Source organism: Microcaecilia unicolor, chromosome 10 (genome assembly GCF_901765095.1).
Source record: "Microcaecilia unicolor chromosome 10, aMicUni1.1, whole genome shotgun sequence".
NCBI lineage: Eukaryota > Metazoa > Chordata > Amphibia > Gymnophiona > Siphonopidae > Microcaecilia > Microcaecilia unicolor.
Window position 1 is genome coordinate 129,550,487 of NC_044040.1, and position 15,851 is coordinate 129,566,337.

The 15,851-nt window shown below is 47.1% G+C and overlaps 1 protein-coding gene across 2 annotated transcripts in view; it reads right to left on the reverse strand.

Annotated features, from left to right (window-relative positions):
• RNF168 (ring finger protein 168) overlaps positions 1-15,851 on the reverse strand; it is a 331,361-nt gene that overhangs the window by 75,333 nt on the left and 240,177 nt on the right. For both annotated transcript variants that reach the window (XM_030216565.1, XM_030216564.1), the window contains one exon: positions 9,092-9,225. In XM_030216565.1, the coding sequence (XP_030072425.1) occupies positions 9,092-9,225 (134 nt within the window). The remainder of the gene's footprint in view (positions 1-9,091; positions 9,226-15,851) is intronic.

Consider the following 15,851-nt stretch of genomic DNA (forward strand, 5'->3'; position numbering starts at 1 on the left):
GTTTGATCAGTGTCAGACAGCAAAACTAGAAGAGCAGAGCCACTGTGGGAAACAACTTTGCCTTACCCTTCACTACTAATTATAATGTTCTATTACGTATTGTGTTGACATTGCTATTATACCATGCCATACTTTGTATTGTTTTTGAATATTTTTACTGCTGTAATTGCCTATTGCTCATGTTTGATCTATTCTTACTGTACACCACCTTGAGTGAACACCTTCAAAAAGGCGGTAAATACATCCTAATAATAAATAATAATAATAAACCACAGCTAACCTTTGGCACTATAGCATAGTGTAAACTGTCCCAGCTATGAAAATAACTGCTTGTCAAGGAAAGCAATATGAAAGAGGGAACTAAAATATGCCCCACAGAAAAGGAGCCGAGGGCCACAGCATCTACCTGTGACCTTGAGGCTGAAAGCCAATCATCTTCCAGAAAAATAAAACTATTTTGCTGAAGCTACTGCACCTGGAGAAAATGCCTCCACCATGACAGCACTGAGGTTCCATGGTAACTATGGAGACCAGAGCACTAGCCCCAGAAAATAAAGAGTAGTTACTTACCTGTAACATGTGTTCTCCGAGGACAGCAGGCTATATATTCTCACATATGGGTGACGTCACGTCGGCCCGGAGGACTTTCTAGCAAAGTCTTCTTGAAAACTGAAAAATGTCACTCGCCGTGCGGGCGGATGCACTACGCATGCGTGCGTCCCTTTTCCCGCCCGCCGCGAGGACACATTCCTCAGTTAGATTCAAAAGAATAGAGGAATACAACTCCAAAGGGGAGGTGGGAGGGTTGTGAGAATTTATAGCCTGCTGTCCTCGAAGAACACCTGTTACAGGTAAGTAACTACTCTTTCTCCGAAGACAAGCAGGCTAATATTCTCACATACGGGTATCCCTAGCCCCCAGGCTCACTCAACATAACAGAGTGGTCAATTGGGCCTCGCAACGGCGAGGACATAACTGAAATTGACCTGAAACAAAACACAACTAACTGAGAGTGCAGCCTGGAACAGAATAAAAATGGGCCTAGGGAGGTGGAGTTGGATTCTAAACCCCAAACAGACTCTGCAGCACCGACTGCCCAAACCGACTGTCGCATCGGCTATGTTTCTGAAGGCAGTAATGAGATGTGAATGTGTGGATTGAAGACCACGTCGCAGCCTTGCAAATCTCTTCAATGGTGGCTGACTTTAGATGAGCCAGTGACGCAGCCATGGCTCTAACATTATGAGCCGTGACATGACCGTCCAAAGTCAGCCCAGCTTGGGCGTAAGAGAAGGAAATGCAATCTGCTAACCAATTAGAAATGGTGCGCTTTCCGACAGCAACTCCCCTCTTATTGGGATTAAAAGAAATAAACAACTGGGCGGACTGTCTGAAGGGGTGTGTCCGCTCCACGTAACAGGCTAGTGCTCTTTTACAGTCCAAAGTGTGCAACTTGCTTTCGCCCGGACTCATGTGAGGAGGGGGAAAAAATGTTGGCAAGACAATTGACTGATTCAGATGGAACTCCGACACCAACTTCGGTAAAAACCTTGGGTGCGTGCGGAGAACTACCTTGTCATGATGAAAGACAAGGAAAGGTGCATGAACTACCAGGGCCTGAAGCTCACTGACCCTACGAGCTGAAGTAACCGCCACCAAGAAAATGACCTTTAAGGTCAAGTACTTCAGATGGCAGGAATCCAGTGGCTCAAAAGGAGTTGTCATCACCTGGGTAAGAACGACGTTGAGATCCCATGGCACTGGAGGAGGTTTGACAGGGGGCTTTGTCAAAAACAAACCTCTCATGAAACGAACCACCAAAGGCTGTCCAGAGATAGGCAGACCGTCTACACGTGAATGGTATGCACTGATTGCGCTAAGATGAACCTTGACCGAGTTGGTTTTAAGACCGGACTCAGATAAGTGTAGAAGGTACTCAAGCAAGGTCTGTGCAGGACAAGAAAAAGGATCTAGGGCCTTACTGTCACACCAGACGGCAAACCTCTTCCATTTAAAAGAATAACACCTATGTGTGGAATCTTTCCTAGAAGCAAACAGGACTTGGGAGACACCCTCAGGGAGACCAAAAGAGGCAACCTCTACGCTCGCAACATCCAGGCCGTGAGAGCCAGAGACCGGAGGTTGGGATGCAGAAGTGCCCCCTCGTTCTGAGTAATGAGGGTCGGAAAACAGTCCAATCTCCATTGCTCTTCTGAAGATAGTTCCAGAAGAAGGGGGAACCAAATCTGACGGGGCCAAAAGGGCGCTATCAGAATCATGGTTCCTTGGTCTTGCTTGAGTTTCAGTAAAGTCTTCCCCACTAAGGGAATGGGAGGATACGCATACAGGAGTCTTGTCCCCCAATAAAGGAGGAAGGCATCCGATGCTAGCCTGCCGTGGGCCTGAAGTCTGGAACAGAATTGAGGGACCTTGTGAGTGTCCTGGGAAGCAAAAAGATCTATCGAGGGAGTGCCCCATACTCGAAAAATCTTTTTGGCAATAGTCATGTTCAAGGACCACTCGTGAGGCTGCATAATCCTGCTCAACCTGTCGGCCAGACTGTTGTTTACACCGGCTAGATAAGTGGCTTGGAGAACCATCCCGTGTTGGCAGGCCCATAGCCACATCTGCACGGCCTCCTGACACAGAGGGCGAGATCCGGTACCCCCTTGCTTTTTGGTGTAATACATTGCAAGCTGATTGTCTGTCAGAATTAGAACAATTTTGTTGGATAGCTGATCTCTGAAAGTCTTTAGAGCGTTCCAGATCGCTCGCAATTCCAGGAGATTGATCTGGAGATGCTTCTCCTGAAGAGACCAAGCTCCTTGAGTGTGAAGCCCATCTACATGCGCTCCCCACCCGAGGAGGGATGCATCCGTCGTCAGCACCTTTTGTGGCTGAGGAATTTGGAATGGGCGTCCCAAGACCAGATTGGAGCGAATGGTCCACCATTTGATGGAGTTGCGAAAATTGATGGACAGCTGGATGACATCCTCTAAATTCCCTGTAGCCTGAAACCACTGGGAAGCTAGGGTCCATTGAGCCGATCTCATGTGTAAACGTGCCATAGGCGTCACATGAACTGTGGAGGCCATGTGCCCCAGAAGTCTCAACATCTGCCGAGCTGTGATCTGCTGAGACGCTTGCACCCTGGAAGCCAGAGACAGAAGATTGTCCGCTCTGGGTCCTGGAAGATAAGCACAAGCTGTCTTTGTGCACAACAGAGCTCCTATGAATTCCAATTTCTGGGCTGGAACGAGATGGGACTTGGGATAATTGATGACAAACTCCAGCATCTCTAGCACCTGAATAGTCATCCGCATGGACTGCAAAGTTTCTTGCGGGGAGGTGTTCTTCACCAGCCAATCGTCCAGGTAAGGAAACACATGCACTCCCAGTCTGCATAGTGACGCTGCAACAACTGCCAGGCACTTTGTAAATACCCTGGGAGCAGACGCCAAGCCAAAAGGCAAAACACAGTACTGAAAGTGCTGTGATCCCAGCCGAAATCGAAGATACTTCCTGTGAGCTGGAAGTATCGATATGTGGGTGTAAGCATCCTTCAAGTCCAGAGAGCATAGCCAATGGTTTTCCTGAATCATGGGTAGAAGGGTGCCTAGGGAAAGCATCCTGAACTTTTCTCGGACCAGATATTTGTTCAGGGCCCTTAGGTCTAGGATGGGACGCATCCCCCCCCTGTTTTCTTTTCCACAAGGAAGTACCTGGAATACAATCCCAGCCCTTCTTGCCCTGGTGGAACGGGCTCGACCGCATTGGCGCTGAGAAGGGCGGAGAGTTCCTCTGCAAGTACCTGCTTGTGGTATGAGCTGAAGGACTGAGCTCCTGGTGGGCAATTTGGAGGTTCGGAAATCAGATTGAGAGTGTACCCGGACCGGACTATTTGAAGAACCCACCGATCAGAGGTTAAGAGAGGCCACCTTTGGTGAAAAAATGTTAACCTCCCCCTGACCTGTAGATCGTCCGGCACAGGCACTTTGATGTCGACTATGCTCTGCTGGAGCCAGTCAAAAACCCGTCCCTGGTTTTTGCTGGGGAGCTGCAGGGGCCTGCTTCGGTGCACGCTGCTGATGAGAGCGAGTGGGCTGGGGTCGAGCCTGACCCGGCTGACGGGAATAAGAAGTGTACTTACGGCTCCTAGAAGCGTAAGGAGCACTTCTCTTTCCCTTAAAAAACTTCCTAGAGGTGGAAGTGGAGGCAGAAGGCGCCCGGCGGGAGAGAGAATCCATAGCGTTATCACGCTGGTAGAGATGATCAATCATCTCCTCAACCTTCTCTCCAAAAAGGTGATCCCCCCGGCACGGGATATCTGCTATTTTCTGCTGAGTTCGTTCCTCCAGGTTAGAGGCACGCAGCCATGAGAGTCTGTGCATCGCTATACCTTGGGCAGAAAATCAGGATACCACATCACAAGTGTCAAAAACGCCCCTGGACAGGAACTTGCGACACGCCTTCTGCTGCCTGACCACTTGGCGAAAGGGTTCGGCTTTCTCCTATGGGTGCGCGTCTACCAAACTCTCAAGTTGCCTCAAAGAGTTCCGTAAATGAATACTCGTGTAGAGCTGGTATGATTGGATTTTGGCCGTGAGCAGACCAGCCTGATACGCCTTCCTCCCAAAAGAGTCCAGACTCCTATACTCCCGCCCCGGGGGCGCCGAGGAGAAGTTCCTAGAACTTTTGGCTCTTCTGAGAGCGGAATCCACCACCGCTGAATCATGGGACAACGAGCCCGCATGAGACTGGGTTCCCCGTGAATCCGGTACTGAGACTCAACTTTCTTGGGAACGGTTGGGCAAGAAAAAGGCTTCTCCCAGTTCCTCAACATCAGTTCCTTGAGTGTCTCATGGAAAGGAACTGTGGCAGAAGATGTAGGTGGAGATGGATAGTCCAAAACTTCAAGCATTTTGGCGCTGGGCTCGTCCACAATTTCCACAGGGAAGGGGATGGCCTCAGACATCTCCCGAACAAAAGAGGAAAAAGACAAACTCTCGGGAGGAGAAAGCTGTCTTTGGGGCGAGGGAGTAGAATCAGATGGGATGCCTTGAGAATCCTCACCAGAGAACTCCCCACGCATTTCATCATCATCTGATGAGGTATTATCAGATGGGGCTAAAAGCTCAGACAGAGCTGCCCGAATCTGAGCCCGCCTCGACGAAGAGGCCTGACGACCTAGATGATGATGTCGAGAAGTCGACGGTCCCTGAGATTCCGGTGAAGCTTCCTGCACCGATGTCTCCGGTGAGCCGAGCCGGGATGTCAATGACACCGGCACCGGTGAAACAGACCTCACCATGGGCTGAAGGCCTGACGCATGAGCTTCCGGCAACACCGATACCCCCGGCATCTCTGAACCCATCGACACCGGTGCCGATTGCCACTGCTGCATCATTTCCATGAAAAAAGGCCTGCATACGCTTATCGAGAGTTGCTGCCGGAAGATGCTAGGGGGTCGGTTGAGACAGTGGAGGCGAAGTCTGCTGAAGTTGCGGAGTGGGGACTCGGCTGCCAAGGGACCCACGCGCCGGTACCTCAGTAATAGAGGGAGAGCGATCCTCTCGGCACCGACGCTTCTCGGGTACCAAATGTATCGATGACCCAGAGCTCTCGGTGCCATGACGTGAAGGAGAACGTCGACGGTGCCTCTTGGCCTTCGCCCGATGCCCGTCGTCGAGACTCCTTGGCACCGGAGAAGAGGACGTGGAATCCACACGCCTCTTCGGGGCTGGGTCCGATGCAGGGCGGTCCCGGGGGGTCTGCAAAGCAGGAGGCGCCAAGGTGGGTGGAGACCCACTCGATGCATCACTGCTCCCAGCGTGCATCGATCGTATGGCAGCCTGTCCCCGCTCTCCGGGTGCCGACGCTTCCTTCGACGTCGACCTCGATGACTTCGACGACATCGTCTTCTATGGCACCGACTTCACCGGCGCCGACTTGGACCGCGCCGACTTGGACGACGCTGAGGCACCGGGCCCAAAAATCTTCTCCCTTTGGGCATCTTGAGAGAGCAGTGTCCGCTTTTTCATCGCGAGACACAATTTGCAGCCCTCCGAGCGGTGATCCGGCCCAAGGCACTGTAAACACCACGAGTGTGGGTCAGTGCTGGAGATGGCCCGATGGCAGCGGGCACAAGGCTTAAAGCCGCTGGGCGTCTTGGTTGACAAAATGGGAAAAATAGCCCCTGCCAAATCAAAACACGCGATTGTGTCGTCAAACAAGGGGACACAAAAAAAGAAAAAAACCGAACGAGCAATTTAAATAAAATCGCAGACTAAAAATAAAGAAAACTTAAGAAACGAAAAGAACTAAGATAAACTAAAAAAAAGGATACTTTTCTTTAAATTCTTCACCTCAGGGCTCAGGAACACGACAAGAAATTCTCACCGTGGCACCTCTTGACGCGGAGAAGAAAAAACTGAGGAATGTGTCCTCGCGGCGGGCGGGAAAAGGGACACACGCATTCGCAGTGCATCCGCCCGCGCGGCGAGTGACATTTTTCAATTTTCAAGAAGACTTTGCTAGAAAGTCCTCCGGGCCGATAACCATATGTGAGAATATTAGCCTGCTTGTCTTCGGAGAACAATATGTAACATTTCCCACAGAAAGGTGGAGCCAAAGGCACTAAGCCTAGAAACTCCCACTTGTAAAGGAGCAAAAGGTGCAGAAAAAAAAAAAAAAAGAAAACCTACTACACCTGGTATTCCCAGGCAGTCTCCCATCCAAGTAGAAACCAGCCAGGCCCAACCCTGCTGAGCTTCCAAGATCAGAGATCAGGCACACTCAGGGTGGTGTGCTCATAGGCAAAGCCTGTACTGCCAGCATAAAAAGGGTTTCACAAAGGAAGGAGGGAAACTTCCAAGCTGTTCAAGCAACTGCCCTCAGAGAAAAACTGAGGGGACAGAAAAGTCTGTAAATAAAAATACTAAATAGGCCCTTTCAGAGGCCCAACATACAAGGAGCCCTGCTCCGATGCTGTTCACTGTTTCCCACACCTGGAACAGCCTTTAGCCAAAGCAGGAACTATAAGAAAATCTTTACTCACCACAGTCAGGCCTACTCAAGCCTACTGCCATCAATGCACCCACTTAGGCAAACATGGCTTTCCAGTTCAGGTGATTCTTGCTGCCTTTGAGCAGAAAGGGACTGCCCTGAAAAGATTCCCTCTGAATAGAGGAAGACAGGGGAGAAATATACCCTACTGCTGAGCTGGAGAGAAAACATCCCCTCTTCGGGGCAGGGTCCATCCGACGAGACTGAGACAGGGAACAAGCCAGAAAACTCCAAAGGCTGAACTAAAAAAAGGAACTGTTAGCTCCCCTACCAGACTTCTGCAACATATAGGCATACAGAGCAGCAGAATGAGCTGGGGGGTGGGGGGGGGGGGGGGGGGGGGGGGGTGTCAGAAATCCCCTGCCCCAGAGAAGCCCCCAGTCACTGACGTGCATCCTGGGAAAAAAAAATAAGGCACATCACAGGACCATCAGATTCCTTCTGGAAAACATAGCCCTCTAGAACCCATCTGCCCGAGATGGGCATAAAACCTCCCCCAATCACGAAAAGGGCTACTGAGGCCAAGCTCTCTAAAGAAGAAAGGTTCAAATTAAGGGTCCCAGAGCAGAGGAGATCCTGCTCAGACAATACAGAAACAGCTAAAAGTAGTTCTGTTCTTCCCTTGTATAGTGGGGGCAGTTTGAGAAGAATTTGTGCCACAGCTCCAGCTACATGCAAACAGTTTCTAACTTAACAGTGATTTTGGTAAAGGAAACCAAAGGCTGGAGAAAATAAAGGGGAATCCCCTGTACCAGCAGTCTCTAATGGAACACAAGGTCCTTTAGGAGAAGCCGCCCCTCCCCCCTGCCCACATCAAGTCCGCAGGGCGGGAAAGGATCAGAGCTGATATCAGGAGAAAAGAGATGGCTGCACCAGCAAAAGGGCGCGCGTTCCCGCCATTTTAGCGTGGGAAAAGGCTACTCAGGTAAGGGGAACTTCAGCACTTCCCTCCCCAGCATTCAAACACGCTACCACACACAGTTCCGCTGCGGAGCATCAGCTACCGCAGCGGGAACAGCTTTCAAATGCCAGCGTCGCCCACATTAAAGCACGGTACCCGCACGCCGAAAAGAGAAAGGCAGGAACTCACCAAACAGCAGGTGTCTCCGGAGGAGAAGCAGAGTCCCACAGACACAGCAGCCTGCTGCTTAACCAGCACACAGACTGAAAACACAACACTAACACAGCGAAACCCTATACTGCCCGGTCCTGTCAGAAACTTTCTGTTTCTTCTGTTTTTGTTTTGCTTTTTAAACACCAAATGAAGGTAAAGGAGCTCTCTTGTTTTTTTTTTTTTAACTGGTGAGGAAGGCAAGAGCTCTAAAGACCGGGAGGCAAGGGGGGAAAGGGTGAAGCAGGGACCCAGAAGACCGAGTATGCCCCCAAAGTCAGCACCACCAGCCAGACACCCCTAAACTCAACTGGCCCACCAGGAGTATCCCCAACAGACAAATTCAGGAGCTGCTGAAGCGCTGTCCACCACCTGCTGGAAATAGAGATGTACTGAGGTGAAGGAGGAGCTGGCAGTCTGGTATCACTGCCTTCAGCTTTGTAATCTCTATCTCCACCTGCTGGTAGATGGACACAACCCACCAGTTCTTGGATTCACCTGCTGCATACGCTAAGGTAAGCTTAGATATGTAACTGCCTTTTAAGTATGAATGTGAAAAAACCTGCTTCATTCTTTTCCACATTTTTTTTTTGTTCTTCAGCCTCATGGGCCGGTATGGACTCACAGCCTCTCCAACTTCCCTCCCTGTGTTTTATATAGAAATGAATGCCAAGCTCCTTTTTAACTCTGAAGCATCAACGAGCCTCTTGTTCTCTTCCCTGTCCCTAACAGAAATAGGGAGGTAGCTTACACCATTTCCCATAACTTATTTACAAATAGGCAGTCCTCTTGTCATCCTTGCCTAATTTAAAGCAAGTTCCTGCACTTCTTTTCCTAGGATAAAGATGGCCCTGACCTACAGCACAATTAGCTCAGCTTCCCTATGGTGGCAACAGATAGCAATTCTCTCCTTACCTCTGAATTCCCCCAGGATGGCTTTGTTTATTCTTTGTTGATTTGCAAGACTTTGAAGCAGAGGTGGCAGCTTTTCTGGACAACAGTGGCAGTCTCCTGGGAGTGCTCAACTCAGACACCTCATTGTGAACATTCTGGAAACAAAATAAATTTTTCTTAACAGTAGCATGTACTGTATGCTAGGGCAGTGTTTCCCAAATTCGATCCTGGAGTACCTCCCCATTGCCAGTCAGGTTTTCAGGATATCCACAATGAATATGCATAAAAGAGATTTGCATATATGGAGGAAGTGTATGCAAATCAAGTTTATGAATTTTCATTGTGGATATCCTGAAAACTTGACTGGCAAGGATTACTCCAGGACTAGAGTTGGGAAACACTGTGCTTGGGTATACCCTAAAGGCAAAAATTTTGATATTTTTAAAAGAAAAAAACAAACAAACAAAGCAACAAGCAAAGCAAACAAAATGTTATTTTTGCAACAAGACAGCACAGGCACTTACTTACCTATCCAGCAAATTATCAATAGCTTATTCATACCAGGCCATGGTTTGATAAGATCCTACTTCTCTCATCAGCAGGGTTATGGGATACTACAGAAGCAGAATTCACACCCCTGAGAGGGAGTCCTAGCAACTGCTCAAAAGTGGTACCTGCTGGCTGTTTAAGGACAGACAGCACTCTGTCTCTCAGAAACAGAGAAAGAATTCAACCATGGTGGTTCGGGTAAGGGAGAAGAATTAAAAATTAAGCTTGAGATTGATTACAAAACACTACTGCCAGATTTTCTATCTCAAAAATACAGCACCAAACCAGACAAGTAATAGAAGGCTTTATAAATGAAAACAAAAAGTGTTATGGACTGGATGCTATATAAATGGCACCTAAAAAAAAATGCACTAAGCGCTATTCTATGAATGACACTTAAAGGTAGGCGCCGCTTATAGAATAGTGCTTAGCACTGGGAACCGCGACTACATTTAGGCATGACCATTTATACCAACGAAACCCTGGTGTAAATCCCTGTGCCTAACACCCACCCCCCTGCCAGTGCAGTAATGCCAACACAGCCTATTCAAAGTAGGGTTGTGTAGGAACCAATCCACACAAAATGTTTAATTAAATTCAATTAGCACCAATAATTGCTTAACATCTCAATCAGCTCTAATTGGCTCATTATTCAATTAAACTGAATGCACAAATTGGGTGCATGCCCAAATATACGTACATTATTTTTAGCGCTTTTTATAGAATTCGGGAGTATATGGCTACCATTCAGGAAGATAAAAGGAAGATGGCTGTGAGATTTGTCAGTATTAGTGTTTTCTTGGTCTTTCTATGAAATACAAAAATTTATGTTACAGAACAGGGGTGGGCAAACTCGGTCATTTGGGTTTCAGGATTTCCCTAATGAATATGCATGAGATAGAGTGTATGCAAATAAATCTCACATATATTCATTGGGGAAATTCTGAAATACCGACTGGGCTGTGGCCCTCGAAGACTGAGGTAGCCCACCCTTGCTACAGAACAAATTCAAACCATATTAGCAAAGGATCAGGTTCCAATGGTAGAGTAAGTTCTAAAAAGAATGTAAACATTACTGAATATCACAAATAATGACCTCATTTTAACAACAAAATCCTCATAAAGAAAAATTTTCAAAGTCACCCCTTTTACCCAAGTTCAGCAGGGAGGGGGGGTTAAGGTGGTTACTACAACAATGCAAGTACTATATTTCCAAACATACATGTGCTGTTTTCACCAGAACTAGTAGCTGCAAGTGTCCATGAATACTTTCTCCTTATATAAAAGTGCAAGTACACACATCTTTTAAAAACTCCATGGGTACAGAATATTTAACATAGACCACTCATCCAAAAAATGGCTTAAAAGGAAAAATTAATTATCTGATAATTTTCTTTCCTTTAGTCCCAAAGGATCAGTCCAGACAAATTGGTTGTGACCATCTGCCAGCAGGTGGAGATAGAGAACTCTAATGAGTTGTGTCTCATAAGCTCCTGCACTTACCAACCAAGCCAGTATTCAATAACAAAGCACTGAAAGAGACTGACTTCCAGAGAAATCGCTCCATAGCAAATGTACTATGAAACAAAGGGCAAAACTCATGCCTTAGAAGTAATGGAAACAGAACAATACAAACATCCCAAATAACATAGAACCTGGAAAAATTGAAACATCACAGAACGGCAGGCTCTGGACTGAACCTTTGGGACTAAATGAAAGAAAATTATCAGGTAATTAACAAATTTTTCCTTCAATTACATCTCAAGGATCAGTCCAGAGAAATGGGATATACAAAAGCAATCTTTAAGAGAGGAGGGACTGTGATATCCCTGCAGTGAGAACCACGGCCCCGAAGGAAGCATCTGCTCAAGCAGACACATCCAAATGGTAATGCTAAACAAAGGAATGAGAAGACAACCATGTCGTTGACCAACAGAACTCTGCCAAAGAAACTGCCCTAGACTCTGCCAAAGAAGTTGCTAAAGACCTGGTGGAATGAGCCTTCATGTGCATGGGAAATAGCCTCCTTAAGCCATCAAACCACTATCACTTTGGAGGCTGGCAATCCCTTCTGGGGTCCCGCAAAGAGGACAAAAAGATGATCAGACCATCTGAAATCATTGGTAGCTGTAAGATAGTGCATAAGCACGCGCTTCACATCCAACAGTCGCAGGGAAGAGAATTCTGCAAAATAGACCACCATGGAAAAAGAAGGAAGAAACACAGTCTGATTGACATGAAAAGGAGAAACAATCTTCAGCAAAAAGGACAGAGGATGGAACTGTCTGTATGGAAACTCCAGAGTCAGAAAAGCAGAGAAAGGGATCCATGCAAGACAGCTTGAAGCTCTGAAACTCTCTGTGCCGACGAAATGGCAACTAGAAATACTGCCTTTAAAGTAAGATGATAGTTGCAGAACAAAGGGGCTTAAAGGCGGCTGACTGAAAAGCCTTAAGAACTACTTGAAGACTCCACTGAGGACAAATACTGCGGAGAGGGGAATGCAGATTAGCGACTCCCTTGTGGAATCGCATTATATCAGGGTGAGCAGCCAATGAGGCATTCTGTATCATGGCTCCATGACACGCCAACGCTGCTACCTGAACATTGAGCAAATTGAGAGCCAAGCCTTTTTTGAATTTGAGACAAGGAAGCACAAAATGGAGAAACACCATTCTGTACAGACCCGCTCTTAAAAGTTCTCCACATTCTAGCATAAGAAGTGGACCGCTTTTGAGCTTGTGGCAAGGTAGTAATAACATCATTTGCGTAACACTTCTTCCTCAACCATGCCCTCTCAAAAGCCAGGCCATAAGACCAAAGCAGGGGAGATCCTCTGTAAGTACTAGAGCCCTAGTCACTTTAGCCTTTCCTCATAGGTAAGTCCTCCCATCCCAGTTATAATTTTTGTCACCCTTATCCGTACCTTTTCTAATTCCAATATATCTTTTTTGAGATGCGGTGTCCAGAACTGAACACAATATTCAAGGTGCGGTCGCACCATGGAACGATACAAAGGTATTGTAACGTCCTCATTTTTGCTTTCCATTCCTTTCCTAATAATACCTAACATTCTATTTGTTTTCTTAGCCGCCGCTGCACACTGAGCAGAGGGTTTTAACGTATCATCAACGATGACGCCTAGATACCTTTCCTGGTCGGCAACTCCAAATGTGGAACCCTGAATTACGTAACTATAATTTGAGTTCCTCTTTCCCACATGCATCACTTTGCACATGCTTACATTAAACGTCATCTGCAGGACTTCTGGTTGGGCTATGGAGGAGTGAGGACGCCTGATCTCACTGCTCTGAAGCGCCCGAAAGAGCCATTGATTAGAATCAGCTGATATTCCCCCGAAAAGCAATTTGCTAGCTGTTACAACATAGCATGGAGAACGAGTCATACAATAGGAGAGAAATTGAGAGGTATGGCGTCCAAGATGATGAAAAAAGAGAGCCGAGAGAAAGGGCGCGGAGCGGAGGCTAAAATGGATAAGAGCCAACCGCCGTCTCAGACTCCGAGCTCGCAATGGGCAGCAGAGATCATACGAGAAGTGTCGGAGGCAGTGGAATTATCGGTCGATGACAAATTTTAAAAAATATTGGATAAGCTAAACAGCATGGAGGAGAGATATGCTACCATTGTGACAGACCTGCGGGAGGTACAGCAGCGAGTCAGCAGTGTTGAAGACACGGTGCAGAAGCTGTCTGGCGATACTCCAGCACTGCTAAAGCGAGTTACTGAGCTGGAGGAACGGTTAGAAGATACTGAGAACCGTGCAAGACGGAACAACCTCAGGTTGGTAGGTCTACCGGAGTCCCTGGGAGAGAGAGACCTCAGAAGTTTTCTTGAAAAATGGCTACCGGAGGCAGCGGAGTTACCGGAGTTGGTGGGGGAGCTCCGTATAGAGAGAGCACACAGCCTGGGGCTGCGAAGGGCGGATGAAACTCGCCCTAGAGTGACAATCCTTAAAGTGCTTAATGATGCTCATAAGCTGCAAATTTTACAATTGCTGCGTGGAGGCAAGCACCTGAAATATCAGAATAATAAAGTCCTTTGTTTTCAGGACTATTCGACCAATTTTATTCTGAATTATTCTTGAGTGTCCTGTATATGTAAAAAATCCCATTGAGTGTTGACTAGTATTGGAGGGTGTGAACTTATTTCAAGCTCATGTTTGTACTTCTTGCAAATGGTGTAATTGTTTGCACTGTGTCAGTTGGATCTTAATAAAAGTGTTGAAACAAACATCATCTACAATTTAGATGTCCAGTCTCCCAGTCTCGTAAGGTCCTCTTGTAATTTTTCACAATCCTCTTGCAATTTAACAACTTTGAATAATTTCATGTCAACAGCAAATTTAATTACCTCACTCCTATCTCTAGGTCATCTATAAATAAGTTAAAAAGCAGTAGTCCCAGCACAGACCTCTGGGGAACCCCACTATCTACCTTTCTCTGTTTTCTATTTTTTAACCAGTTTTTAATCCACAATAGGACACTACATTATCCCATGACTCTCCAATATCATTTGGAGTCTTTCTTGAGGTACTTTGTCAAACGCCTTTTGAAAATCCAGATACACAATATCAACCGGCTCACTTTTATCCAAATGTTTGTTCTCCCTTTCAAAGAAATGTAATAGATCGATGAGGTCCGCATACCAAGAACATCTGGGCCAGTGCAGAGATACAAGAACAACCTTCCCAGGATGACGCACAATCCTATGCAACATCCTTCCCACAAAAGACCATATAAAGGAGGCCGTCCAACAGCCAAGGCTGTACTAGTGCATCCATTCCTAAGAAGTCTTTCTCCCTGAAGCGGCTGTAGAATCTGTGTACTTGCACAATGTGTCTGGATACCCTGAGGTCCAGAACTGGAAGGCCCCAATAAGGGAAATAAGGCAAAATGCAGTCTTTGACAGTTGTCATTCCCCTATGTCCAGAGACACTCTGCTGAGGAAATCCGCTTTCAAGTCCAGTGAACCCACTATGTGAGACACTGAAATCATCGAAATGTTCAATTTTGCCCACTAAAAAAGACAACGCACCTCCTGGGCTAGAGATACACTCTTTGTTCCTCCTTGTCTATTGATGTAAGACACAGCTGTGGCATTGTCCAAGAGTAAGTGCACCGGCCTCCCACAAAGAAGAAGCGCAAAGGCTAGTAGAGATTTCCGGACAGCTAGAAGTTCCAATCTCTTGATGGATCAGAAAGCCTACACTTTCCACCAGCAGCCCTAAGCAGAGTGGTGGAGATAATGAGCTCCCCATCTAAAGAGGCTGGCATCAGAGGTGAAAACACACCAACAGGGAGAATATGTAAGGGTAACCCTGCCTGAGACTGTGCAAGGAGATAACACCAAGTTAGACTCTGCCTGGCATGAGGCGTCCATGGCACCAGCTGGTCATAAGTCCCAGAGACCGGAGATAACAGGCTCAACAGGGACAACTGTAGGGGCTGCATGTGGAACATTGCCCAAAGCAGAACATCCAAAGTTGCCGCCACAGAACCAAAAACCTGAGCATAATCCCACACGCATGGGCAGGGAAGAGAGAAGCCTGAGAATTAGCTGTTTCAGCATGAGCGGACAATGCTGAGGCAGCAAAACCTTCCCTACCTGGGTACTGAAGCACACTCCCAGAACTCCAGGGTCTGGGTGGGAGTGAGATGACTCTTGCTGTAATTCACCACCTAACCCAGCTTAGAAAGAAGAGACAGGACTTTCTGTGTACTGCAAAGGCTCTCTTGATAAGAAGGCGCCCAAATTAGCCAATTGTTCAGGTAAGGATGTACAAAGAAAGGCTAACACCACCACCATAACTTTTGAAAATGGGCAAGGTGCAGTGATGAAGCCAAAAGATATGACCTTGAATTGAAAATGATCTCCCAGGATAGCAAACTGGAGAAATTTCCTGTGAGGAGGCCAAGCTGGGATATGAAAATAAGTTTCCTTGAGGTCCAATGGATCAGGCTATGACAGAATGAAAAGTCTCCATGTGGAAGTGCAGCACTCTGAAAAACTTGTTCACCCCTCTGAATTCCAGAACCCGGCTAAAAGAGTCTTCTTTCTTTGGAATGACAAAATAGATGGAATATCGACCCATGCTCCTCTGATGGAGAAATGGCCTGAATGGCCCCCAGTTGCCTAAAAGAGGCCAAGGTAGTGAAAACTGCCTGACTCGTTGCAGAGCTGCTGCAAGGAGACAGCATGAAAAGATCTGCGA